The sequence below is a fragment of the Henckelia pumila genome, unplaced genomic scaffold (genome assembly GCF_033568475.1).
Source record: "Henckelia pumila isolate YLH828 unplaced genomic scaffold, ASM3356847v2 CTG_461:::fragment_3, whole genome shotgun sequence".
Classification (NCBI taxonomy): Eukaryota; Viridiplantae; Streptophyta; class Magnoliopsida; order Lamiales; family Gesneriaceae; genus Henckelia; species Henckelia pumila.
The window spans coordinates 9,878,355-9,906,108 of record NW_027331831.1 but is presented as its reverse complement, the minus strand read 5'-3'; the positions used below and the strand labels follow the sequence as shown (position 1 = coordinate 9,906,108).

At 37.5% G+C, this 27,754-nt stretch overlaps 1 protein-coding gene across 1 annotated transcript; it reads right to left on the bottom strand.

Moving 5' to 3' along the window:
* Positions 1–8,695: 8,695 nt before the first annotated feature.
* Positions 8,696–9,839, bottom strand: LOC140871973 (uncharacterized). Its single transcript, XM_073274710.1, has 4 exons — positions 9,780–9,839; positions 9,354–9,637; positions 9,107–9,203; positions 8,696–9,052 (listed from the first exon to the last, which is right to left on the bottom strand). The coding sequence occupies exons 1-4, from the start codon at positions 9,837–9,839 to the stop codon at positions 8,696–8,698; spliced, it is 798 nt and encodes a 265-aa protein (XP_073130811.1).
* Positions 9,840–27,754: the final 17,915 nt, after the last annotated feature.

The following is a 27,754-nucleotide window of genomic DNA, read 5'->3' as shown; positions in this document are numbered from 1 at the left end:
TGGGATCTCCAATTCTCAAGGTTGGGTTACCACTATAAATATTTTATTTTGTGGATTTTAATCTCATTCCTCGTAGCAGTTTGTACATTTGATCTCTATTTATACTTTTAGTTAACAGATCCGCTAGGTTTTCCTTTGACTTTACATAATCAACCGAAATAACCTCATTTGAGATCAATTGTCTTATGATATTGTGTTTTCAACGAATATGTCGAGATTTACCATTTTCCTAAGATACAACGACTCACAAATGAGTTATAGCAGCACAACAAATATCTCGAACTTCAGCACACAAAAAATATGCAGCAACTTTCTTCGTAGAAGAGTGGGGAAATTGCAGAAATCAGAAATCTCACGTTATACGTTATATATTCTATATGTTTCTGAATTCATAATCAGTTTATTTATAATACTGACGTTCAAGGAATGTGTCCTTTAGTCGAAAGAATCAACTCAATGCGAAAAAAGCCCAAAAAAGGTCACACCTTTTTGGAGAACTCAGACGGCGCGCTCGAGCAAGTTGAAAGAAGCAACTCAATGCGAAAAAATCCCAAAAAAGGTCACACCTTTTCAGAGAACTCAGACGGCGCGCTCGAGCAAGTTGAAAGAAGCAACTCAATGCGAAAAAATCCCAAAAAAGGTCACACCTTTTCAGAGAACTCAGACGGCGCGCTCGAGCAAGTTGAAAGAAGCAACTCAATGCGAAAAAATCCCAAAAAAGGTCACACCTTTTCAGAGAACTCAGACGGCGCGCTCGAGCACGCAAAGTTTCCTTGCCCACTGCTTGGACAAACGACTTTTGCGCTGGAGCGCGCAAATTTGGCCCATATACTGCCTGGCCACCCCACCCCACTGAGCCGGTCGGCTCTGCGCGCGACTGTGTGTTTGTTGCATCGACTAGCATCTTGCCTCTTTACAAAACATCTGATGCCCTAAGGGCCCAATCCCATAATCCAAAGTTGGACTAGTTAAGGAGTGAAACAAATTGAAATTCTTTCAATGTGGGACAAGCTCTTTCACAATTCATTTAATTCGTTCACATTTTTTCAACAAGTTTGGCTTCCATATTCTCAAGATCTATCGTTAAATGTGGAATGGAATGCATAAAATTGTGTTCCTAGAAATAATCACATTCATAAAATGACTTATAGTTTATGAGCACCAAACTCTCGTGTTTAAAAGATATCAAGTGCCTTAAAAAAAAAAAGAGAAAGAGAGATATCATGTGTGGTATTGATCATTTACAACAAATTACTTTCAATTTTTTTAAATAAATTATATTCGTATTTAATCTTATTTCTTAAAATTTTCTTCTTCGCTTCTCAAAAAAAAAAATTCTTCTTCCAAATTCACACATACCCTATCTTGACATCGGACAAATTAAAAACCAATAAAATTATTTTAGTTACTTGTCTACTTTATATTAATCATCTATAGGAAAAAAATTATCAAAAAATTCATTGATTTATACTTAGCTCATAACAAAAAAATATTATAATATATAATTTTATACTAGATATTATAATAGAATAAAATTATTTTGATCCTAAATGTCTATACCTATTTACTAAGCAAGAAGGCCTTAAAAAAAACTACTTGCTTTCTTGTTATGGCACCCTAGTATGAAATTTCAAATTATTTGGAAAAAAGAAGTGAAAAATAAGTTATATAATTCATTATGTTTTAACTACCCCATATGGTTAATATTTAACCCAAAAAATATTAATTTTTTGTTCACATAAATTTATTAGTTTTTTTTTAAAATTAATTTTAACAAAAAAAATCAATTTTTTTTTTGTCACACACAACGGATGTGTGCAAATATGCTAGTTATAAATTGATAAGGGTTTAAGGTACTAAAAATTCAATATAATAAAATATATAAATAGATTATCTTTACTATATTATAATACTTCAGTACCCTTTAAAAAAAAATTTTGTCTGTAATTGACGACACCATTCTAATATTACCTTTATATCCTCAAAAATGTCTTTTTTTTTCATTGTTGTTGGGTATAAGAGACAAAAACGGTTCAATATTAGTATATTACTCCACTATCTTCATCACCCACTATCTTTATTAACCACGTTCATCACTTCATCTAAAAAATGTTTTTGTCTTTTCAAATCAAATATTTAAAATAAAATAAATATAGATATAGATGTGTAAATACATAGAATTTATATATTATCTCACACGCTTTGCTTGGATGCTAGTTATTATTATACATATATATATTAGGGGTGTCAAAACTCAACCCAACCCGCCAACCCGACATGAGTCGACCGAAAAAATATCAGATTAGGGTTGGGAGTTTTTGAGTTTGGGTCGAATCGGGTTGATCCGAAATCTAATCCGAAAAATTAATCGTGTTCAGGTTGGATTCGGGTCAACCTGGGTTGATCCGAACCGACCCGAAACTTTTAGGTTGACCCGAAATGACCCGAAACTTTTAATTATTACTATTTTTATATAAAATTAAGATATATTAACTACATTTTTATACGTTGTATGTTTGAAAAAAAATTATTATATATTGATATAATATATTTTCGTCATTTAATGTTTATTTTGTATAATTTTATTTTTTAAAATAATTTTTATTTTTTGTAATAAGTATATTTTAAATTTTTTACAACTAAAAGTTCAAATTTAAATTATATATAAGCTTAGATTTTGTCATTATGTGATTAAATTAAATATTACTATTATTATGTGTGTTTTGAATTTTTATTTAATTATTTTGTTAAAAAAATTAAAATCGGGTTGATCGGGTTAGTTGGGTTAGACGGATTAGTTTGGATTGGGCATTTTCGGGTTGATTTGGGTTCGGTTCGATTCTGGTTCGGGTTGAGAAATCTTTTAGAATTATTTTCTTCAACCCGACCCACCCGAATTAACACCCATAATATCTTACTATCTTATTATGGTAGAGAGCTTTTAATTAACTACCTTTCAATTAATTGGTGAAACTTGAGATGAAATTACGATTATGTCTTAATTTAATTCCAAACAAAACCAAAATTATTAGACAAATAAGTCATTTTATATGGTCTCCTATTTTTTTGGACATTAGATTGTATCTTATTTACCAAAAAAATGACATTCTATATCTTTGTTTGTATTTTAAATAATTTATATTAGATAGTTATCACTCTTAAATTTTTTAATATTTAATTCATCATGTGACTTCTAAAAATAACATAAAAATCAATTAACATAAAAAATTTATATATATATGCACACATCACGTGCAAGGGGACGCATATATGAGTATATGACCCATCCTAAATTCGCATAATCGGTTTAACCTATCCCAAATTAAACGTGATTATCACGGAATCGAGATTAAACCCGATGTTCTCGATTAAACCCGATGTTTTTGACATCTCTATTTAATATTTATATATATATAAATAAAGTGAAAAAAAATTCATGAAGTCACCACATTTGTCAATTTGGGCTTGTTAAACGTGGAGGGTGTTTGGGAGAGCTTTTAAGCTCTTAAAAACAGCTTTTAAGCTGTTTTAGAGCTTAAAACCTCTCTGGATCTATTTGGTAATTTTTTTTAGAAACAACTTATAAGCTGTCAAAATAAACTATTTGACAGTTTATAAGCTGTTTTTAAAAAAGTAAGAGGGGAGCTACTTTTTCCAAAAAGACCTTATTTTAACATTTTATCTCTCTAAAATTTCCTTAAATATTTTAATAAATCTCCATCATATCCTCTACCAATTAAATATTAAATATTATTTTTAAAAAAAATTTCAAATCACATAAATTTTTCTAAAATAAAATATTATAAAAATTTTATTTTTTAATATATGTTTATTCTAAAACTATTTTCATATATATATATATATATATGTATATACATATATATATATATAACTCGAAACATTATTTTCATATAATTATACTCTTTTTGGTAATTTTGACGATAAAAAGATCTTATAATACCAAACACATCAACATCTTTAAGTTATTTAAAATAAGTTTATCCAAACATTTAACAGCTTATTTTTAAAATCTCGTAAAACAGCTTTTAAGCTCTAAGATTTTATAAGCTCTTTTTAATAAATTTAGTCAAACACCATATTGATCGTGTTTTAAATTTAATTGGAGGGAAAACATTCCAATTTTATAAAATTATCTGGAACAAAAATTGATTCTGGTTATTTAAAATACATTAATTTAACCTCTCAGTCAAAGCTCGTGGCCCCTTCCTCGACAGAGTACCAATCAAATAAAAGAGTAACAAAGTTTCAACTTTCAACAATAATTTATTTGGAAAAGAAAGAATGTATATACTTGATATACCCCAATAAAGTGATCTCCTTGCATGAGCTGATGAAACTCCTCCAATAAAAGATGAACTGTTGCTGACCTGAAACCACGAACAAGAGTGTTAAGGGGTGCCGGAAGGTGCTCCGGCGTATCCCCTTCGACGCTCAAGTCAGATGCTAGGATAGCGAAATATAGAGAGTGGTGTGTGCGCACGAGTGAAAATTCGGATCTAAATAATGAAAGTGAACCTGATATTTATAGGAGAGAGCTCTGAATTTAACGCCTACCTTCCTTATCAAGAACCCGAGAATCTCGGGATCACGATCCCGAATATCTAGGCTGAGATCTCGCCCGAATCATATCTGACAAAGAAAATAATAATACACTTAATTTGAGCTGAACTGCCATCCACAAGACTCTATATTGCTACTCTCCCTAGAGTCACTTAGGAAGGGGTGAGTGGGTTGTTGCTGAACCCCTGAAGTCACCTTAAACACTGATCCTAACATCCTAGCTGGCTCACCAAGGTTGCCGAACAAATCTACCAAGCTAACTCCCTATTGACATCAGGGCTGAGCTGAGCTCCCGACCTGAGTTGGGAATAATGGTGGGGAGCTTGGCCGAGCTCCCGAGCTCCCGACCCGAGCTGGTAATTATAGGGGTGGAGCTTGGCCGAGCTCCTGAACTGGTCCTAGTTGATTAGAGGTAAGCTTCTATCTTAGGATTATCGAGGAGCTGAGGTGATTTTCTCCTCCGGAATTATGGTGGGGAGCTTGGCCGAGCTCCCGAGCTCCCGACCCGAGCTGGTAATTATATCGGTGGAGCTTGGCCGAGCTCCCGAGCTCCCGACCCGAGCTGGTAATTATAGGGATGGATCTTGGTCGAGCTCCCGAACTCCCAAGCTCCTGAACTGGTCCTAGTTGATTAGGGGTAAGCTTCTATCTTAGGATCATCGAGGAGCTGAGGTGATTTTCTCCTCCGGATATCACAAGTCCCCCCCTCAAAGGTCGAACTGAGGTCAAAGACTCGAAGTTCGTTATTCTTATTCTGAGATGACCCTAAGAAAATGTCGAGCTAAGGTGTTCTACCGAGCCCAGCTGTCATTCTGACCAAACGTACTTTGTTCTGACATCTCAACGGTAAATTTTCAAATTTCACTTGATTTGAGCCGTCCATCCGTCCCAAAATCAACGATCCTGATTCCTCCTTGCTTTCTATAAATAGCCCCTCACTTTCAAAATTTCATTTTACCCTTCTCTGATTCTCGTTCTCTGATTTTCTCTCCTATTTTCTCTCCTCCATTCCCTTTTCTGAGCTGTCTTGCTGCTTCAGATTTCTTCCCCTCCCCAGGCTTTCGAGCTTCCTAAGTAAGTAAACACCTTTCATGGCCACTTCTTCCCGAGCTCACTCTGGGAGCTCAGACGAAGTATTTCGTGAGGTGGATCAATTTGATTTCCTCGCTCTTACTCCCGCAGGAGAGCTTACAGGCCAGGACCCTTCTCACCCCTCAATCTCAGCTAAGGATAATGACTCGGGCAATGACCCTGATGTCCCCGCGGTGCCGTGGTTTGAGCTGTATCCCTCCGAGATAGATGCCTCGGACGAGGACAGAATAAGAGTTCTATCCCATGCCCCCAAGGAATATGAGTTCATTATTCCTGACCTCGATGACCGAGCTAACAATCCCCCAGAGGGATATTACACATTTTATGTAGATCAATTAGAAGCTGGTCTTAGGTTTCCCCTGCCCCTCATTGTTGTGAAAAATACTCGCAAGCGTACGAGTGTCAAGTTTTAATACAGTGAAAGAGAGAGTGTCGATCCCACAAGGAGTAATTTGAAAATATTCAATACTTGTAATTAAAATAGTCTTAATTTTATCTAGAAAATCAAACATTGGAAATTTGCTGAACAATTAAATAAATAGTAAATTTTGTAAAACGCGCACATACACAATCCTTAAGAGATTATCAATCAGAGAGAAATAGTCTAGAGGTTTTGATTTTACCTGGTCTCGACAATATTCATTCCTAATTAATCTATTTTCATGAGTTCATTTTAATTAATAACCAAGAACACATAGATTATACTATTTCCCTCTCCCGAGTATCAAATAGAATGTATCAATCACAGATCGATTCCAATATCCATATTAAAAATCTACTTGTAATGATATGTGTAAAACAATATTCTTTCTAGGCTCTATTAAAGTTATAAGCTCTCCCGAGTCATGTAAACAATTAATAGTGTGAATTCTATTGATCCTATTCGAAATCCCCTCTCCCGAGTGCCGGATTCTAAATAAATATGGCAAATCAATTTATGGCCAGTAAATTGAAAAGACTTTCAAAACTAGAATCACAATTAATTTAGAAGAACTCAATTCAATAAAATCAACAATTCATAAACATGTCTTGACCAGGCTACATCAACCTCTAGACTTAAAAAATTTAGTTCATAATCAAAAATAGTTAAAACCAATTCATATTCATGAAACTAGACATCAAATCAATAATATAAGTTCAAGAGAAAGAAAACAAATCCAAATATTCGATCTTCCGTGTCCGGACGATCTATCTTCGTCTTTGTTCTTTGATGTTCTTCCAACTTGTGCAGAATTTTCTCTTCCAAAGTCTCCAAAATTTTATCTCGATCGATCCTTGATGTGTTTCTCTCTATGCGGCGGCTTCTCCTTCAATTGTGTGCAAAAGAATCCCTTTTATATGTGTTTCAAATCCAATAAATAAAAGCCCACGAAAGTCCAAAGGTTTCCTTCCCGAAAAACCCAAAAAACTGATTTTTGCGATGGCGTGCCCGCGCCTAAATAGAGGGGCGCCCGCGCATGCCTCTCTGTCTCCCGGATGCTCAAATTTTCCCTGGCGCGCGCCCGCGCATGCCTCTCGGGTTAGAAAATCTTCATCGCGCAATAATTTTCAAAAAATCATATATCACAGTCTAACCGTCGGATTGAGCTGAAATTTTGAAGGTAGATTCAAAACATCCTAAAATTTATTCTGGACGGTGAAGATTGGATTTTGATGCAAAAATAATTCCCAGTAATTTTCTGAAATTGATACTCTATAATGCATCCTTCTGCTTCTTCTTGCTACTTTTGCACCAATCCTTGCAACTCACAAAAACAACAACTAATACACATAATATCCACTCGATACATCACAAAAATCAAGACAAATCATATATAAATTAAGTGCATAAATTGCACTTATCAAATTCCACCAAACATAGACTTTTGCTAGTCCCGAGCAAAACAATAATGAGTAATATAATCGGCCTCCAAATTTTTACATTTCAAGATTCAATACACATGTCCGCTAATTTTCTCAAGAGTTCTCATGTGTGTGTGATTCACCAATCTTGTCTATCCTCCTCACTTTCGATACACTAGTGCAACAAGTTTGTTTCATAGAATCATCAACTCCGCTCTCTAATTTCAAAACAGTCTCCACCATGTTCAACTTCTACTCACTAAGATCAAAAGGATTTTTCAAGTTATATCAAAGATTTTTCATAACATCGCTGGATTTTGCACCCAACTTTATTTTAGCCCCATAAATTACCTGCAAACTTAGCTATAACTAAAGATAGGATTCGGATTTCAATCCCCTCGTCTATAGCCCGGATGGAGCATCGACCTCATTTTGTCCGCAAACTTAGCCATGGATTGGTGATTAGAATTTCAATCCCTTTCCAGGCCCGGATGGAGTTTGTTTTAACAAAAAATTTCTATGTTGCTTTGGCAACTTTTCATCATTCAATAAAAATTTTGCCTAAATCATTTCTAAGCTTGTAGAAGTCTACCTCGATTTCAAGTATAAATCACCAAAGTTAAGAATCAAATCATCCAATTCACTCACAATATCACAAAGTTTTTCTAATCACTAGGGTCTAGACAATCAAGGCATAGTGCATATGGGTGAGAACTCAAGATTAAATATAGCTAGCATTGACATTTTTAACACCAAAAATTATTTTCATCACAGGCCAACACAATTACAACATCATGCCTTCAACTCCAACAAACTCAAAAAAATTTCAGATTTTCACAATTTTTAAACATCCCCCCAAAATTAAATTGTGCATTGTCCTCAATGTACAGTATTCATTAAAAACAAGGGACACATACTTTATGCACCAAGTTTCAGTACTCGGAACCATCATAATCACTCAAAACTCTTCATCAGGGGTGGCTCCTAAACTCTTTTAGCTCCATACTTTTTCACCTACACAACTCAAAATTATTATTGATGTCTAGTTTCTACATGAAAAAAATGGAACAAAAATAACTAAAATTAAACAAATAAAAATAAAGCAAATAAATAAAAATAACTTGGGTTGCCTCCCAAGAAGCGCTTAGTTTATAGTCCATAGCCCGACTCGATGCCGCTTTCAACCTGGTTCCCTCGATTTGTTGGAGGTTTTTCCATTCTCCTTCACCCTCCAAACAAACTCAACAACCCTCTTGAACTTAGACCGCTTTTTCTTTTTCTTTATCTTCACCAACTTTGGATTAATCTCTCTAGGCAATTTTACAGCACTAACAACTTTGCAGCGACATTCTATCTTCTTTGATTGTTCAACCAGGAACACCTTCTCCGTGGATGGTTTGTCAGCCTCCTTGAACACATTAAAAGTAACTTTCTTACCTTCTACACCCATCGTCAACGCACCTTTCTTAACATCAATCTTGGCTTCAGCAGTAGCCAAGAATGGTCTCCCCAAAATTAAAGGCATATTTTCATCTTCCTCCATATCCAACACAACAAAATCCACCGGAAAAATAAACTTATCTACTTTTACCAGAACATCCTCAATGATTCCACGTGGATATTTGATAGATTTATCGGCGAGCTGCAATGCGATTGTCGTGGGGTTCACCTCCACAAGTCCTAGAATTCTGAAAACAGAAAAAGACATTAAATTAATGCTAGCTCCTAAATCACAAAGTGCTTTATTAAAATTAGAAGAACCAATAATACAAGGAATCGTAAAACTCCCTGGATCTTTTAATTTATGTGGTAGCTTCTTTTGTAAGATAGCACTGCACTCTTCAGTCATATTCGCGATCTCAAACTCCTGCATCTTCCGCTTCTTAAACATCACCTCCCTCAATAATTTAGCATAATTCGGCATTTGCAGCAAAACATCGGCGAATGAAATATTGATTTGAAGTTTCTTGAAGATGTCAAGAAACTTGGCAAACTGTTCGTCCAACACCTTCTTCTTGAATATCTGCGTGTATGGAAGTGGCGTCTTATACATCTGTTTTCCTTCAAGTTCAGGCTTTTTCTCTTCGACTTCCTTTTCTTTCTCTACATCAGCTGCATGTTCCTGGACTCCAACTTCTTTTCCACTCCTCAACTCTATGGCCTTACACTGTTCTATGGGATTCACCTCAGTATTGCTTGGGAATTGACCGCGATTATTATCTTTCAGTGTGTTTGCCAACTGCCCAATGCTAGTCTCCATAGACTTCATCATGGCACCCATATTTACCACATGTGTCTCCAAGCTGAGGCTCAGTTCTCGCCATCCTCTTACCTGATTCCTGCACAAAGGTACTAACCACATCCTCCAAAGACAACTTACCATCACCCTTATTAGTATTGTTAGCATATGAAAAATTTTCATTATTCCACAAACTAGGGTGATAAGTATTGGGAACAGGATTACCTCTATAAGCTCCATAACCTCGGTAGCCATTAGGATTGATATAATTAACATCCTCTGGGGTATGTGATCCTTCAACTCCAGTTGAATCTGCAACATTAATCTTATTCAAAGAAGCTACATGTGTAGTCAGTGCAGATAATTGAGCAGTGATGGATGTGAGAGGATTCACTGCATACACTCCAACTGGCTTCTTGACTCCCATACGCTCAGATGGTCATTGAAAACTATTGATTGTCATCTGTTCCAGCATATCGTAGGCCTGTACATAGTCCTTTGCAAATATAGTACCTCCAGCCGCATAATCCACATTCATCCTCGTAGGCGTATTCAGTCCGTTGTAAAACTACTCGATCTGTTCCCAATATGCAAAATTGTGGTTAGGACAACGTCTAAGTAATTCTTTATACCTTTCCCATGCCTCGTATAGTTGTTCAGTGTCCATCTGCCTGAATGTGCTGATTTCTATCTTCAGTTGAGTGGATTTGGCAGGTGGAAAATATTTTGCAAAATTTTTTTCTGTCATCCCCTCCCAAGTAGTGATGCTTCATAGTGGCAGTGATTGCAACCAACTCCTCGCTTGATCCCTGAGAGAAAAAGGAAACAAGCATAAGCGAATAATATCCTCAAACACACCATTAATTTTTACTGTATCGGTTATCTCCAAGAAAGTGCGTAGGTGTAGGTGAGGATCAGCACTGGCACTCCCATTAAATTGGTTCTGTTGAACCATGTTGATCAAAACAGGTTTTAGCTCAAAATTGTTGGCATTTATAGTTCCTCGAGCGATTCCAGAATAGTGAGCCTGGATCGTCGGCCTGAAGTGATCTCTGATTGGCACCAAGGGAGCTTGTTGTGCTTCTTCTTCAGCCATGTTCCTTAATTCTTCTCTTCTTGCTCTTCTCAAAGCACGTGCAGTTTGCTCGATCTCCGGATCAAAGAGTAAAGAATTCGCACTTTGAGATCGTCGCATAAACTGCAATTAAAAATAAGAAGAAATTAATTAGTAACTTAAAATAAAATAATTAAAACTCTAAATTAAAATCTAGACTAATTGGTAACAAGACTAAAAAATAATTAAAATCAACGGCGCCAAAAACTTGTTGTGAAAAATACTCGCAAGCGTACGAGTGTCAAGTTTTAATATAGTGAAAGAGAGAGTGTCGATCCCACAAGGAGTAATTTAAAAATATTCAATACTTGTAATTAAAATAGTCTTAATTTTATCTAGAAAATCAAACTTTGGAAATTTGCTGAACAATTAAATAAATAGTAAAGTTTGTAAAACGCGCACACACACAATCCTTAAGAGATTATCAATCAGAGAGAAATAGTCTAGAGGTTTTGATTTCACCTGGTCTCGACAATATTTATTCCTAATTAATCTATTTTCATGAGTTCATTTCAATTAATAACCAAGAACACATAGATTATACTATTTCCTTCTCCCGAGTATCAAATAGAATGTATCAATCACAGATCGATTTCAATATCCCTATTAAAAATCTACTTGTAATGATGTGTGTAAAACAATGTTCTTTCTAGGCTCTATTAACGTTATAAGCTCTCCCGAGTCATGTAAACAATTAATAGTGTGAATTCTATTGATCCTATCCGAAATCCCCTCTCCCGAGTGCCGGATTCTAAATAAATAAGGCAAATCAATTTATGGCCAATAAATTGAAAAGACTTTCAAAATTAGAATCACAATTAATTTAGAAGAACTCAATTCAATAAAATCAATAATTCATAAACATGTCTTGACCAGGCTACATCAACCTCTAGACTTAAAAAGTTTAGTTCATAATCAAAAATAGTTGAAACAAATTCATATTCATGAAACTAGACATCAAATCAATAATATAAATTCAAGAGAAGGAAAACAAATACAAATATTCGATCTTCCGTGTCCGGACGATCTATCTTCGTTTTTGTTCTTTGATGTTCTTCCAACTTGTGCAGAATTTTCTCTTCCAAAGTCTCCAAAATTTTATCTCGATCGATCCTTGATGTGTTTCTCTCTATGCGGCGGCTTCTCCTTTAATTGTGTGCAAAAGAATCCCTTTTATATGTGTTTCAAATCCAAAAAATAAAAGCCCACGAAAGTCCAAAGGTTTCCTTCCCGAAAAACCCAAAAAACTGAATTTTGCGATGGCGTGCCCGCGCCTGAATAGAGGGGTGCCCGCGCATGCCATTCTGTCTCCCGGATGCTCAAATTTGCCCTGACGCGCGCCCGCGCATGTCTCTCAGGTTAGAAAATCTGCATACAATTTTCAAAAAATCATATCTCATAATCTAACCGTCGGATTGAGCTGAAATTTTAAAAGTAGCTTTAAAACATCTTAAACTTTATTCTGGATGATGAGATTGGATTTTAATTCCTCAATAATTCCCAGTAATTTTCTGAAGTTGATACTCTATAATGCATCCTTTCGCTTCTTCTTGCTACTTTTGCACCAATCCTTGCAACTCACAAAAACAACAACTAATACACATAATATATACTCGATACATCACAAAAGTCAAGACAAATCATATATAAATTAAGTGCATAAATTGCACTTATCACTCATCTTTCAGCAGCTCAGCCGTTATTATGAGCTTCACTTAGGGCAGTTCACCCCTAACTCCTTCCGAACCTTGTGCAGCTTTATAGTTCTCTTTAGAACATTGGGTTACGAAGTAACTTGCTTTACTATCTGTAATTTTTTTTCTCCCCAAACGCTCTGAGGAGGGCCCTTTTTACTTCTCTTGCCGACCTAATTGTAAATTTTTTAAGGGATCTCCCAGTTCAAACAAAAACTGGAAAAATTCTTTCTTTTTTGTTCATCCCTCCGATGCTTGGGATATATGCTCAGCTTGGAGGGAAACTCTCCCCCTCCTGCCTGTTCCTGCCCTGGGCATTCGACAGGGGGAGCTATTTACCGGAGCCTTAAGGGCTATAGGGGGAAGGTGCTTTGATATCTCTGCCCTTCTGGCAGAGGACCTACTCTGCCACCAAGGGCTCAACTCGGCAGATGTTTATGTCCGAGGCAACTTAGGTATGGCCCTTCCCCCGCCCGTGCTCTAATTCATTAATGTTATTCCTTAATATTTCCTGCCCTGACCTTCCATTTGCCTTGTGCAAAAAAAAGAGTTATGGATGCTGCCATGAAGAGAATGATAGAGAATAAGAAAACAGCCGCCCCATCTGGGGGCCGGACTGAAGGGAGCTCAGCCAAATCTAAAGCCCCTTCACCCCGGGCTACTAGCAAGCCTGAGCCTTCTACAACCCAGTCCAAAGGCTCAAAAAGGCGGGCACCATCAAGCCCTCACCCTGAAGTAGTAGAGCTGGACTCCGGGAAGTCTTCTATTTCAGAGGTGGCACCCCTCCATCAGTTCAAGGCGGAGAAACCTCAGACTCCCGTGGTCCGGTGCATGACCAATTTCTTTGAGATGTACCACGATGCCCTGCGTATTGTGGGGGTCGGGCCTACTCCAATGGCTGGGTCAGTCCTCCGGGATATGATCTCCCAGGCTGACGCCGATTATGTGAAGAGCCTTGGATGGGCTGAGCTGATGCAACGTTCTAACACTGCCTCAGCTGAGGTAAGCTTCCCTTCTCCATTATTTCATGTTCCTCTTTTATGTTCACATTTACTTATTCTTTTCCTTTCTTAGGCCGCCGTCCTGAATGCCGAGATGTCCCTCCGAGCTTCCATGACTTGAAAGCAATTTTCTAAGGATACCCGAAGTTATGAAGCTCATTTTGCTGAGCTTAATCAGTTAGTGGAGGACGCAAAGCTTGGTCATGAAAAGGAGGTGGCCAATCTCTGAGCCCAAATGGAGGAAATGCGGATGGGCTCCCAAGCTGAGAGGTTGAAGCTGCAAAATGACCTCCGGGTTTATGAGGTGCAGAAGGAGGCTTTGCAGGGGGAGCTCAAAGGCTCTCAGGATCAGCTTGCTCAAGTCCTCCAAGAGCTAGAGTTGTCCCGAACCGAGCTGACTAAGGGGGCTGAAGGCTTTAAAGAAGGCTTCCTAAATTCGGACGAGTTTATGGATGAGGTTGCTGTCCAAGCCTATGGCTACCTATCCAAAGGGTTCGAGGGTTGCACCCAGCAGTTCAGGGCAGCAGGTTATCCTCCTGAAGGGATCCCCGTAGATTTTCTAGACTTGGATGGATTTGCTCTCTCCCTCACCTCAGGAGAGGCAGCCAAGGAGGCCGAGGCCGAGGCCGAGGGAGGCGAGGGTGAAGGGGAGAATGAAAATTAATTTTTGTAATTGCTGATATAAACACTTAGATTTTTGTCAGATTATGCAAGCTCAGTTCTGTTATTATTCTTTTAGGTTATCACAATTTGAGTTGCGATTACTAACACCTTAAAATGAGTTGAGCCAAGCTCCCTGGAGGGAGGAAAAATTAACACTTAAAAATAAACTAACACCCAAAAGGCGTTGAGCTGAGCTGAGCTGAGCTTTAGGTGGCCGAGCTGAGCTCCCTAAGGGGAGGCATAATAACCACTTAAAAATAAACCAACACCCGAAAGGCGTTGAGCTGAGCTGAGCTTTAGGTGGCCGAGCTGAGCTCCCTAAGGGGAGGCATAATAACCACTTAAAAATAAACTAACACCCCAAAGGCGTTGAGCTGAGCTGAGCTTTAGGTGGCCGAGCTGAGCTCCCGGGCCGAATTGTCAAATATGCCGGGGAACCTTGGCCGAGCTCCCGAGCTCCCGACCTGACCTGGTTTATGCGACCCGAAAGCTTGAATGGACTCCCGATCTCCTGACCTGACCTGGCTTATGTGACTCGAGAGCTTGAATGGACTCCCGAGCTCCCGACCTGACCTGGTTTATGTGACCCAAGAGCTTGAATGGACTCCCGAGCTCCCGACCTGACCTTCCCATGCTCCAAGTTTACCTTGATGAGCCTGATGTGAAGTAGCCTCTCTTATTTGTTAAGTGTGCTCAACGGGGTCACTATGAAGTTTACCCTTATTGTTTAAGTATGTACTAAACTGAGCTGCCAGTACTAGATGTGCTCAAGTTAAGATGAGTGTGTTTGGTTAAGCTGGCTAGGATAATGAGCTTGAACCAAATTCAAGGACTTAAGGGGCGTTACTAAAGTGACGAGCTGAACCAAAGTCAGGGGCCTAAGAGGCATGACTAAGGTGATGAGCTGAACCAAAGTCAGGGGCCTAAGAGGCGTGACTAAGGTGATGAGCTGAACCAAAGTCAGGGGCCTAAAAGGCGTGACCAAGGTGTGTTTGAAAGAGTGGGTGCCCGGTTAGCCAACTTGTGGCTAAGGGCTTTTGTGACTCTATGTATAAACAATCTTTGTTTAATATAATTTACATTCATTAATGGCATTTTCTTTGTCTTTCTTCATATTGTTATATTGTGATATACTATTGATGTTTTGATAAAGATCTTGAATATACTATAGTGTAAGTAAGATGAGATAGTGAATAAAGAGAGATCACTATTATGAAACACATCTTATAGTCACTGTATATTCTAAACAGTTCCTAGTCAATTGAGCCGTCCGCTAATAAGGATAAGGATCGCTCGAGATTGAGACTAGCATTTGTGATGCCAAGTACCACGTTTCATTGGTAATGGACATGGAGATGTTCAAATCATGCAAATGGATATTCATATGATGAATGATCGAACTACCCTATTCGGACTTTCCAAGTGGTTATCACTTATCGAGTGGATAAAGTCCGCGGTTTTGGTTGTATACCATTAGTCCTTACTACTTGAAACATCATTGAGACTCTATATGCACCAATGGTTGTTGATTCGATCGGGATATATGGATGAAGGGACCGTACTGTACGCTAACCAAAATCTACTGGTTCTTGCAGGCACTATCAGTGATACCTAAGGAATCATGGGGCGATGTTGCTAGACGTTCTTACCATGATTCGTTGGGCAAGTCGGAAATTGTTATTCCGAGTCACAAGGAGTTGTGAGCCCACGGCTAGCTGTATCCCTGAACCATTGAGGGTCACACAAGTAATGGATTACTAAACCCCGTTGAGATAGTTAAATTTAAAGAGTTAAATTTAATGAAAGAGAAGTTGGACTTCTTAACTAAAAGGGAGTGGAATTTCCTAAAATGACATAGGGATGGACATTTTTGGAAATCACTGAATTCGGATTCAGAAAAATTATCTTGACTTTAAAAGGTGCAGAAATGATTTCTGTGCACATTGGTGAAATCGGTTTATCAATCGGAGTCATGATGAATTTTATATTAATTTCTATAATAACGGGCTTGGCTTGTTGGGCTTAAGTTATGGATTATGGGCCCTAAGAAGTTAGAGTCCTAATACAATCATAACTTAATCTAGTCTAGAAATTATCTATAAATAGATGAGTAGTGTTCAAAAATCATAAGAATTCATTCTAGAAATTTTCGAAAATCACTCATATTATTTCAAGGGGATTTTCGAAATTCTCTGTCCCTTTTTGAGAAAATTCAGTTTGTGATTTTTGAGGAAAATTACATTCTGAATTGACATATCAAATCTGTTTATTTTCATCGATAAACATCTGATTGATTTTTAGTGCAATCAATCAGAGGGTTTCTGTTTTTTGTTCGTGGACCTGATTCCGGAGATTGATCGTGAAGCCATCGGTTCCCGGGATATACAAGAAGAGCAGATTAAATTCTGTTGGTGTCCATAATTAAGCCGTTGTTTGAAGAGGTAAAAATTTAATTGTGATTTTATTTTTACTTGCATAATTTAATCGTAAAGTTTTGATACCCATGATATGGAATCGTTCCATATATAAAAATGAAATTTTTAAACTTCCGCTGCACCGGGTATCAATTCTTAATTGATCTGAACACGTTTTTCCAACAGTGGTATCAGAGACAGGTTGCTCAGATCAAACGATTAAATTAATCGATTGTACAAAATATTTGGCCTCGGTTTTTTGAAAACAAAACGAATTTTAAAAATTAAAATTTTGACGGAACAGGGGCATCGGGGCAGCGATCGTCGCTGCCCGGGGCAGGGATTTGATCGCTGCCCAAGGGCAGCGCCAGGGCAGCGACGAAGCTGCCCGCCTCCACGTGGGCAGCCCTATCCCACGTGGAGGAGGGGGCTGCCCGGGAATGTCCCGGGCAGTTCGGGAAAATTAAAATTCATTTTTAATTAAAATTTTGAAATTTTGAAATTCTAGTTTTTGGTCCGATCGAAAATTGTTTTTGATTGGTTCACGAGACATCGGATCGAATTATTCGAGTCTGAAATTTTTAAAATTGATTTTTGGATAAATTTGAATTTTTGGAAAATTTATAAATTTTATCCGTTAAATTAGATTTTATAAAATCAATTATTTTGGTACAATTTATGATAAGATATGATCTTATGAAAGGATAAGATAAAATTTGATTTTATCTTTTTAAATATGATGTCATTGCATGTTATCCAATTATTTAATTATTGAATTAATTATTGGATAAAAGGATGATCGATTGCCATGACCAAGTTTGTAGGTGTATGTTAGGTTATTTACATTTGGTTTTATTGTTGTTGGGTTTTATTAATGGGCTTGGTTTATAGCCCAATTTGAATTGTTATTTGTAATAAAAAGTGGGCTTGGTTTATGGCCCGTTCCCACCCCTTAAATATGTATCCCCTACTTGTCATCGAAATTTATTGTAAATTTGTTAGACTTAGTGGAAGATAAATATTTGAAGACAATGGTGGGCCCAGCAGACGATAAAGACCGAAGAAATGTAAATGGAAGCTCAATGTAATAGGATTGCATTGCATACTTGCATATCACCTAGGATTGGACTTAGACTCGTGATTGGCAACCACGGGTCGATTAGATAATGGGATCGATCATCCTTAAATAATATATGATATTATTGATATATGCATGTTTAGACTAAATTGTATGAATCCCGCAAGCATACATAAATTGCATGATGAGACAAATTTTCAAAAATTAAAATCCCTCATTTTAAATATGATTTAAAATTGATATCAAGATTTATAAAAGGGAATTTAAATATTGTTTAAATGTTCCTACCTTCCATCAACGATCAATGTATGAGATGCTACCCGCGGATATGGTCTGGCTCATATTATTGGGGGGGCCCGTTCGTTGGAAAGTTGTACATTGGATCGACACATGTTGTAAGTTGGGTGGAACTCCCATGGGATTGGCTCATATTATTGGGGGATCCACATGGCGACCGTCCATCACAACTTAATATTGATGGGTTATCTTGACATGTCACAATAAACGACGTCATATTATTGGGCCCTTATTGGACATGAGGTAAAAACATGGGGGTTACTTTGAAAGTAATTGGGCTCTACTTTTTGAAAATTATGGTTGGCTGATATTATTCGGGACTATGATTTGTCAATTGGACTCCATGTTCCCACTAAAGAAAGGAGTTTCCCGTTTTCACTAGAGGGTAGTGAAATCGTTAAAATAGTGGGAGTGTAATTCATAAAATTAAAATTTGCCATATTTTATGTCTTAGTAAATTAATTAAACAATCATCGATTATTGTCTGTTTCATCTCAGTATATCATTATGATGAATCTTCGTAATCCACATGTTTCAATTTTCGAACAAAACAAACTTTCTTGGCGCAACTATACGGAATGGTTCAATAAGTTAAGATTGTCCAGAGTTCGGAAAAGATTTTCTAAGTGTTAGAAAAGGCTTCTCCGAAAACAGCCCCGGCTGATGTAACTACCGAAAGGTTGGCCGAACTAGAGAAATGGTTGGACCATGATCTCAAGGCCAAATGTTACATGCAAAATTGGACAAGTCTAAACAAGTTTGCCATCACTGCAAAAAACCCGGTCATTGGAAACGTAACTGCAAAGGGTATGTTTTATATTGAAATAAATGTTTTACTTAATACTACTTCTTGGGTATTGGATACCAGATGTAGATCTCACATTTGCAATGAGTTTCAAATAATGACAAGAAGTAATAAGCTTAGGAAGGGTGAGACCCAGCTAAGACTCGGAAATGGTTCTAGAGTTGAAGCCCAAGCTATAGGAGACATTTATTTAGTTTTGTAGAACGATTTTATGTTATTTTTGAGAAACGTTTTATTTGTGCCAGATTCGATTAAAACATTATTTTTATTTCTATGCTTGATAGAAATGGTTTTTCTTGTAATTTTGTGAATGAGATTTGCAATATTTACAAGAATGAATGTTTGATTGGAAATGGACAACTTGAAAACGATCTATATAACCTAAAATTAAAAGACGTTCCAATTAATTATGTTGATAAGCCGGTAACAACAAATAAAAGGAAAAACGATAGTCAAAACCCGGCAAACCTTTGGCATGCTAGGCTAGGTCATATTTCCTCAAGGAGGATAAACAAGCTAGTGGGAGAGGACATGTTTGATATGTCTGATATTAAGTCTCTACCTACTTGTGAGTCCTGCCTAAAAGGAAAAATGACTAAATATCCTTTCAAAGGAAAGCCTGAGCGTAGTCAAAATCTGTTGGATTTGATCCATACAGATGTTTGTGGACCATTTAGTATCAGTACTAAATTTGGTCACACCTACTTCATTACCTTTACTGATGATTATTCTAGGTATGGGTATTTATATTTAATGAAATATAAGTCTGAATCATTTGAAAAGTTCAAAGAATTCAAGGCTGAAGTAGAAAACAAACAAGGTAGAAGTATAAAGCACTTCGATCGGATCGAGGTGGAGAATACTTAAGTACCGAGTTTTTGAGCTATCTAAAAGAGAATGAGATTCTCTCTCAGTGGACTCCTCCTATGACACCTCAGCTGAATGGTGTCTCGGAGCGTCGCAATCGAACTTTGTTGGACCTGGTTCGATCTATGATGAGCTTCACTGAGCTCCCACCTTCGTTTTGGGGCTATGCGCTTGAAACGGCGGTATTGTTGTTGAACAATTTCCACACTAAAGCAGTAAATAAAACTCCATACGAGTTATGGAATGGCAAAGCTCCTAAGTATTCGTACTTAAGGATTTGGGGATGTCCTGCTTACGTGAAGCAGACAGTGGAAGATAAGTTGGATAGTCGATCCACCTTATGTTATTTTGTAGGATATCCGAAGAATTCAATCGGATATTATTTCTATCATCCTAATGAAACAAAAGTGTTTGTTTCAAGGAATGCCACCTTCATGGAGAAGGAGTTTTTATTAGATAAGAAAGGCAAGATGATGGAACTCGAAGAAATTCGAGAAGAACCCAAGATACAAAATAACGATCCCACACCTCAAGAACCTTCAGTGGACACGCCTATATCTAGAAGATCCGAGAGGACTTCTAGACCTCCTATTCGATATGGTCTTCTTCTTGAAGGGGATCAAAGTGAACCCGACATTGGATGTGATCCAAGAAACTTCAAGGAAGCAATTTCTGATGCGGATTCTAATTTATGTCTTGAAGCTATGCAGTCGAAAATAGAATCGATGCATACAAACCAAGTTTGGTCTTTAGTAGATCCTCCCGATGGAATTGTTCCAATAGGGTGTAAATGGATCTACAAGAGAAAACTTGGGCCTGATGGTAAGGTACTTACCTACAAGGCACGATTGGTAGCAAAAGGTTATACTCAAAGACAAGGAGTTGACTATGATAAAACCTTTTCACCAGTCGCAATGTTCAAGTCCATAAGAATCATTATTGCCATAGCAGCATGGTATGACTATGAGATATGGCAAATGGATGTGAAGACTGCATTTCTTAATGGAAACATTAAGAAAGAAATCTATATGATGCAGCCCGAGGGATTCACATCCATGGGAAGCGAGCATAAGGTATGCAAGCTTCAGAGATCAATTTATGGTCTCAAACAAGCATCAAGAAGTTGGAACCAGAAATTTGATGAAACAATAAAGGACTTTGGTTTCATCAAAAACCCGAAGGAACCGTGCGTGTACAAGAAAGTAGTTAAGGATGCGGTGACGTTCTTAGTGCTTTATGTTGATGACATCCTACTCATTGGGAATGATGTAGGGATGTTGCAGTCAACAAAGATATGGTTATCAGGTAGATTCTCGATGAAGGATTTGGGTGAGGCATCCTATATTCTAGGGATACAGATCTATAGAGATAGATCTAAGAGAATGATAGGACTCACTCAAGCAACCTACATTGACACCATATTTAAAAGGTTTTCTATGGATGAGTCCAAGAGAGGACATCTACCTATGTGTCATGGAGTTTCTCTATCCAAGTCTATGTGTCCCAAGACTGACAAAGAGATAGAAAAAATGACACACATACCATATGCGTCAGCCATAGGTAGTATTATGTATGGGATGATATCTACCAGACCAGATGTAGCCTTTGCTCTGAGTGTCACGAGCAGATATCAGGCCAACCCCGGTCAAATGCATTGGAAAGCCGTGAAGGATATTCTTAAGTACTTGAGAAGGACTAATAATATATTCATGGTTTATGGAGGAAGAGAATTGAAATTGGAAGGCTATAACGACTCTAGCTTCCAAAGCGACGTGGATGACTCGAAGTCAACCTCTGGATTTGTATTCATGCTTAATGGCGGTGCTGTCTCTTGGAAGAGTTTCAAGCAAGACACCACAGCGGATTCCACTACTGAGGCAGAATACATTGCAGCATCAGCTGCTGCTAAAGAGGCCGTTTGGATGAGAAATTTCGTCCAAGAGTTGGGCGTAATTCCTGAAGCTGTTGGTCCAGTTCCGGTGTACTGTGACAACACTAGTGTCATTGCTCAGGCAAAGAAAACAAGGTCTCATCAAAGATCCAAACACGTACTGAGGAAATACCACATCATCCGGGAGATTGTGGAAATAGGAAACATCACTGTCGAGAGAGTGGCCTCTACAGACAATATCGCAGATCCACTTACTAAGCCCTTGTCAGGACCATTGTTTGACAAACATCGCGAAGCAATGGGATTGCGTAGTATGACTAGTTGGCTTTAGGGCAAGTGGGAGATTGAAAGAGTGGGTGCCCAGTTAGCCAACTTGTGGCTAAGAGCTTTTGTGACTCTATGTATAAACAATCTTTGTTTAATATAATTTGCATTCATTAATGGCATTGTCTTTGTCTTTCTTCATATTGTTATATTGTGATATACTATTGATGTTTTGATAAGGACCTTGAATATACTATAGTGTAAGTAAGATGAGATAGTAAATAAAGAGAGATCACTATTATGAAACACATATTATAGTCGCTATATATTCTAAACAGTTCCTAGTCAATTGAGCCGTTCGCTAATAAGGATAAAGATCGCTCGAGATTGAGACTAGCATTTGTGATGCCAAGTACCACGTTTCATTGGTAATGGACATGGAGATGTTCAAATCATGCAAATGGATATTCATATGATGAATGATTGAACTATCCTATTTGGACTTTCCAAGTGGTTATCACTTATCGAGTGGATAAAGTCCGCGGTTTTGGTTGTATACCATTAGTCCTTACTACTTGAAACATCATTGAGACTCTATATGCTAGTACTGTACTTTGACTCATTTACCGACTCTATTGGGGTCATCAGGTGTCGGGATTGGATACAGTTACGACACATATAGGAGTCGATGCTTTGTTTTCAAGGATTCACCACATACTTGCGAGTGTGGATATCCTATGCGATCTGAGGAGATATTAGTGTGACGAATCTCTGGCCAGAGTACATGATGTGTTTTAGGTTACTCAGTTTTCCTAGTAACACATGTGATGTCACTATTTGATCTCCAAGATGTAATGCATAGTTATCGAATCTCGAACGACTCTCGATACACCAATGGTTATTGATTCGATCGGGATATATGGATGAAGGGACCGTACTGTATGCTAACCAAAATCTACTGGTTCTTGCAGGCACTATCAGTGATACCTAGGGAATCATGGGGCGATGTTGCTAGACGCTCTTATCATGATTCGTTGGGCAAGTCGAAAATTGTTGTTCCGAGTCACAAGGAGTTGTGAGCCCACGGCTAGTTGTATTAACCATTGAGGGTCACACAAGTAATGGATTACTAAACCCCGTTGAGATAGTTAAATTTAAAGAGTTAAATTTAATGAAAGAGAAGTTGGACTTCTTAACTAAAAGGGAGTGGAATTTCCTAAAATGACATAGGGATGGACATTTTTGGAAATCACTGAATTCGGATTCAGAAAAATTATCTTGACTTTAAAAGGTGCAGAAATGGTTTCTGTGCACATTGGTGAAATCGGTTTATCAATCGGAGTCATGATGAATTTTATATTAATTTCTATAATAACGGGCTTGGCTTGTTGGGCTTAAGTTATGGATTGTGGGCCCTAAGGAGTTAGAGTCCTAATACAACCATAACTTAATCTAGTCTAGAAATTATCTATAAATAGATGAGTAGTGTTCAAAAATCATAAGAATTCATTCCAGCAATTTTCAAAAATCCCTCATATTATTTCAAGGGGATTTTCGAAATCCTCTGTCCCTTTTTGAGAAAATTCAGTTTGTGATTTTTGAGGAAAATTACATTCTGAATTGACAGATCAAATCTGTTTATTCTCATCGATAAACATCTGATTGATTTCTAGTGCAATCAATCAGAGGGTTTTTGTTTTCTGTTCGTGGACTTGATTCCGGAGATTGATCATGAAGCCATCGGTTCCCGAGATATACAAGAAGAGCAGATTAAATTCTGTTGGTGTCCATAATCAAGCCGTTTCTTGAAGAGGTAAAAATTTAATTGTGATTTTATTTTTACTTGCATAATTTAATCGTAAAGTTTTGATACCCATGATATGGAATCGTTCCATATATAAAAATAAAATTTTAAAACTTCCGCTGCACCGGGTATCAATTCTTAATTGATCTGAACACGTTTTTTGAACAGTGTTTACATCAATATTTCTGAAAGAATAACTGCTTATAGATAAAAGTAAAATATAGCTTGCATGAATTACAACTTAAAGTAAAATTGTTCTTGCAAGATTTAAGAATAATATTTGCGTAAATTGAAAGCACTCCATGGTCTCTTCAGCATCTTCCCCTTTGAATCTTCTAAGTAGTAAGAATCCGAACTGAGCCTCATCACCACCTTGTATGGTCCTTCCCATTTAGGGTCGATCTTCCCTACAGCCGCATCTTGAACTCTTCTGAGTACCAAATCTCCTATCTGAAATCCCTTCCTGCGCACCCGACGATTATAGGATCGAGTTATCCTGCTCTTGTATGCCTCCATTCTGATGGCAGCAGCTTCTCTCTTTTCATCCAAAAAGTCTAAGTCTTCCATTCTCCTTTCTCCATTTTTCTCATCATAGAAAATGATCCGAGCTGACTCTTCTCCAATCTCTGCTGGTAGGACTGCCTCATTTTCATACACCAGACTAAATGGAGTCTCTCCAGTCCCAATTCTCGGTGTAGTACGATATGACCATAACACACTAGGGAGCTCTTCCACCCAATTTCCTTGAGCTTTTCCCAAGCACGTCTTCAAGCTTTGCACCAAAGACCGGTTAGTCACCTCTACTTGACCATTGATTTGAGGATAATGGACAGATGTGAAGTGCTGTTGAATTTTCATCTCTTTACACCAGGCTTGTACCCGAGCTCCCTGAAATTGTCTTCCATTGTCAAAAATGATCTTTCTAGGTACTCCAAACCTGCACACGATATTCTTCCATAGAAATTTCATAACTTCCCCTTCAGTAATTCGCGCCAAGGCCTCCGCCTCTACCCACTTGGAGAAATAATCAATGGCAACCAATAAGAATTTTTTCTGAGCTGGGGCTGGAGGAAAAGGACCCACAATATCAATTCCCCACTGGTCAAAGGGACATGCAGTCACTATCCCTTTCATCAATGCTGCTGGTTGGTGCTGGAGTCTGCTATGCCGTTGAAAACTATCACAAGAGGTCACCAAGGCTAGAGCATCTTTTAAAATAGTAGGCCAAAATTATCCTACTAAGAGCATTTTGCGGGCTAAAGAGTAAGAGCCCAAATGATTGCCACAACATCCCTCATGTATTTCCCTCAGAACATAGCTAGACTCCTTAGGACCCAAGCATTTGAGAAGAGGTCCAGATAATGACCTCTTGTAAAGAACTCCCTCCACCATCACAAAGCAGAGACTCCTCTGCTTCAACCGATATGCATTCTTCGGATCCCTCGGTAACTCACTCTTCTCCATGTATTCCAAGAGCTCTTTTCTCCAGTCACTCTCATCCTGAGCTAATGGTGCGAGCTCAGTAGAGGGTGTCAATTTCACTTGCACAACTACTTCCCTGGTCTTTCAGTTATGAAGTGAGCTAGCCATCTTGGCAAAAGAATCTTCTTTTTCATTGCTTTCCATAGGGATTTGCTCAATATCACTTCGTCAAAAAGGCCACGAGCTTCCTCTATCACCTTCATGTATTATTTCAACTTTTCACTTTTAACCTCATATGATCCATTTACCTGCTGAGCTACCAACTGGGAGTCGGAATAAAAATGCACTCGAGCTGCCCCAACTTGCTTAGCTGCTCGGAGACCAATTCACACAGCCTCATTGTAAGGCCCGAAAATATTAAATTATTAATTATGAGATTTGAGAATTAAATTCCATATTATGGGCTAATATTGATTTGAGAATTTATGGAAATGATAGATTTAATTTTCGAGCCGAAAATATTTAATTTGAGAATTTACGGATTTTGAGAATTAAATTTCGAGAATTCTTAAATTAAAAGGATAAATATTTGATTTGAATAGTTATGGAATTTGAGATTAAATTCCATGTTTCGGGAATTAAAGAAGATTAATTTTGAGGATTCAACCTGATCAGAGACTGATTTGCAAATATCGAAGTTGTAAGGGCTTAAATGCAAAAAGGCCGGGATTATTTAATTAATCCAAATTTATTTAATTTTAGTCCGAGTATATTTAATTTTAGAATATTTGGAGTTTCGATTTAAATTCTAATATTCTTAAATTATTTAGGATTGAAATTGAATTAAAAAGAAGGCTGAGGACTGAATTGCAATTAATGAAGACTTAAGGGATTAAATTGCAATTATGCAACATATATCCGATTATTGAATTGCTTACTCAGCATATGAACGTGTACAAGCCATTTTCATTCAGAAAGTTGGAACAGAGAGCCGAAGTCTTCTCTTTTCTTTTGATTTTTGATTTTCGAAACCCCGTAACTTTTGATCCGTTCGTCCGATTTCAATTCCGAAAGATGTTCTGGAATCCTTGCGATGAGGGCTTCGATCTCGTGTAAGTATTATGATGTGTTTGATAGATTTCAAAATCAGTTATGATCAGAGATCAGAACTTGATGTTAGTTTTGTGTTCGTGCATGTTTATTCATTCTGATATTAAAATTGAATCAACGATTTGATGTTGAATGAACTTAATCATGATTTCCAGCATGTATTTCGAGTTGTATAGCTGCTGAGATGCTGGTTTAGGATGATATGATGCTGATATATTATGGTTAAGATTGTTAGAATTGATTCGATATCGTTTCGGTTACCGATTTTGTACCGTTACGCAGTCGGTTCAAGATTTTGATCAACTTTGAAGTTAGATTGTTTAAGCTGGACATTCCTTGAGTTATGAGTGATAATCATAACTTGGAAACACTTCATTTCAGATTATTTTGAAGTTGACGAGCTCGAGAAGTTGCTTCGAAACGAAGAGGAAATGATCAAGGTTTGAAACCATTTTTGGTTGAAGTTCTAACCATGATTGTGAGAAGATTTGGATATGATGAGATCAAATGAAGTTGAAATATATTTCTTGGTTATATATCTCAGACTTGAAGTGTTCACAACCGAAGAAATACGAAGGTATAATGAAGACATCACGAGTCAGGGATTTTGAAACTCAAGATCGATTATTCTTGAGTTGTCCCGCAAAAACCACATACGCGTTTATGTTTTGATTTGATTTTGATGTTGTCAATCCATCCCAGGTAGTTGATCTTTGATTTGAGTCGATATGATTATGATACGATGATGTTATTGAATTGATTATATGCCAAGGTCTGAGGCGACCTTATTTTCAAGTCCATAATGGCTACGTTAGATGGATATCCATGTCAAGATCGCATACGAATCTTGATGGCAACGATGATTTATGAATCAATTCTTAATCGAGATATGCGTTATTTACTCTATTTGTTGAGTCGAGTTAAATAGAGTCGATATGATTTATTTAATGTTTTTGATATGTTGCTTATACTGAGAATGATTTCTCACCGGAGTTTATCCGGCTGTTGTCTTGTTTTGTATGTGTGCATGACATCAGGTGGGGCAGGAGCTAGTCGAAGACGACATTGATAACTCAAGGGAGAGATTTTGCACGAGTGGACTCGGGTTTTAGCGAGTTTGATGAGTAGATCCTTGATGAATCTAGTAAAATGATGTTATTACTAGAGTTTGAAGCAACTATTGGTACCTCATGTTTTCTTGTAGCTATTTTGTTGTACTTTAAGTTAGTTGTGAGAGGTATCTCATGAATAAAAACATGATGGCACTTCTTGTATTGATCAATACATATTGTAGACTTAATAGACCATGAATTGGGAGGAGTTTAAGGATCAAGTTTTGCTATATACAAACAGAGTGTTTTTTGCCCGGAGTCGCGCCCTCGCCGCTGTTTATTATCGCCCGCGCGCAGCCTGGAGCTCAGCCTAGTGTTTTGGAAAAAAACAGGGGCGTCCGGGCGGTAGTTTTTGACCGCCCGTGCCCACCCCTTTTTGAAAAAAAAATAAAAATTCTTGATCCTTATTCTTTTCTTATTAAATTAATGATGCTTATTCATTAATTGCCCCTTAAAATTTGAGA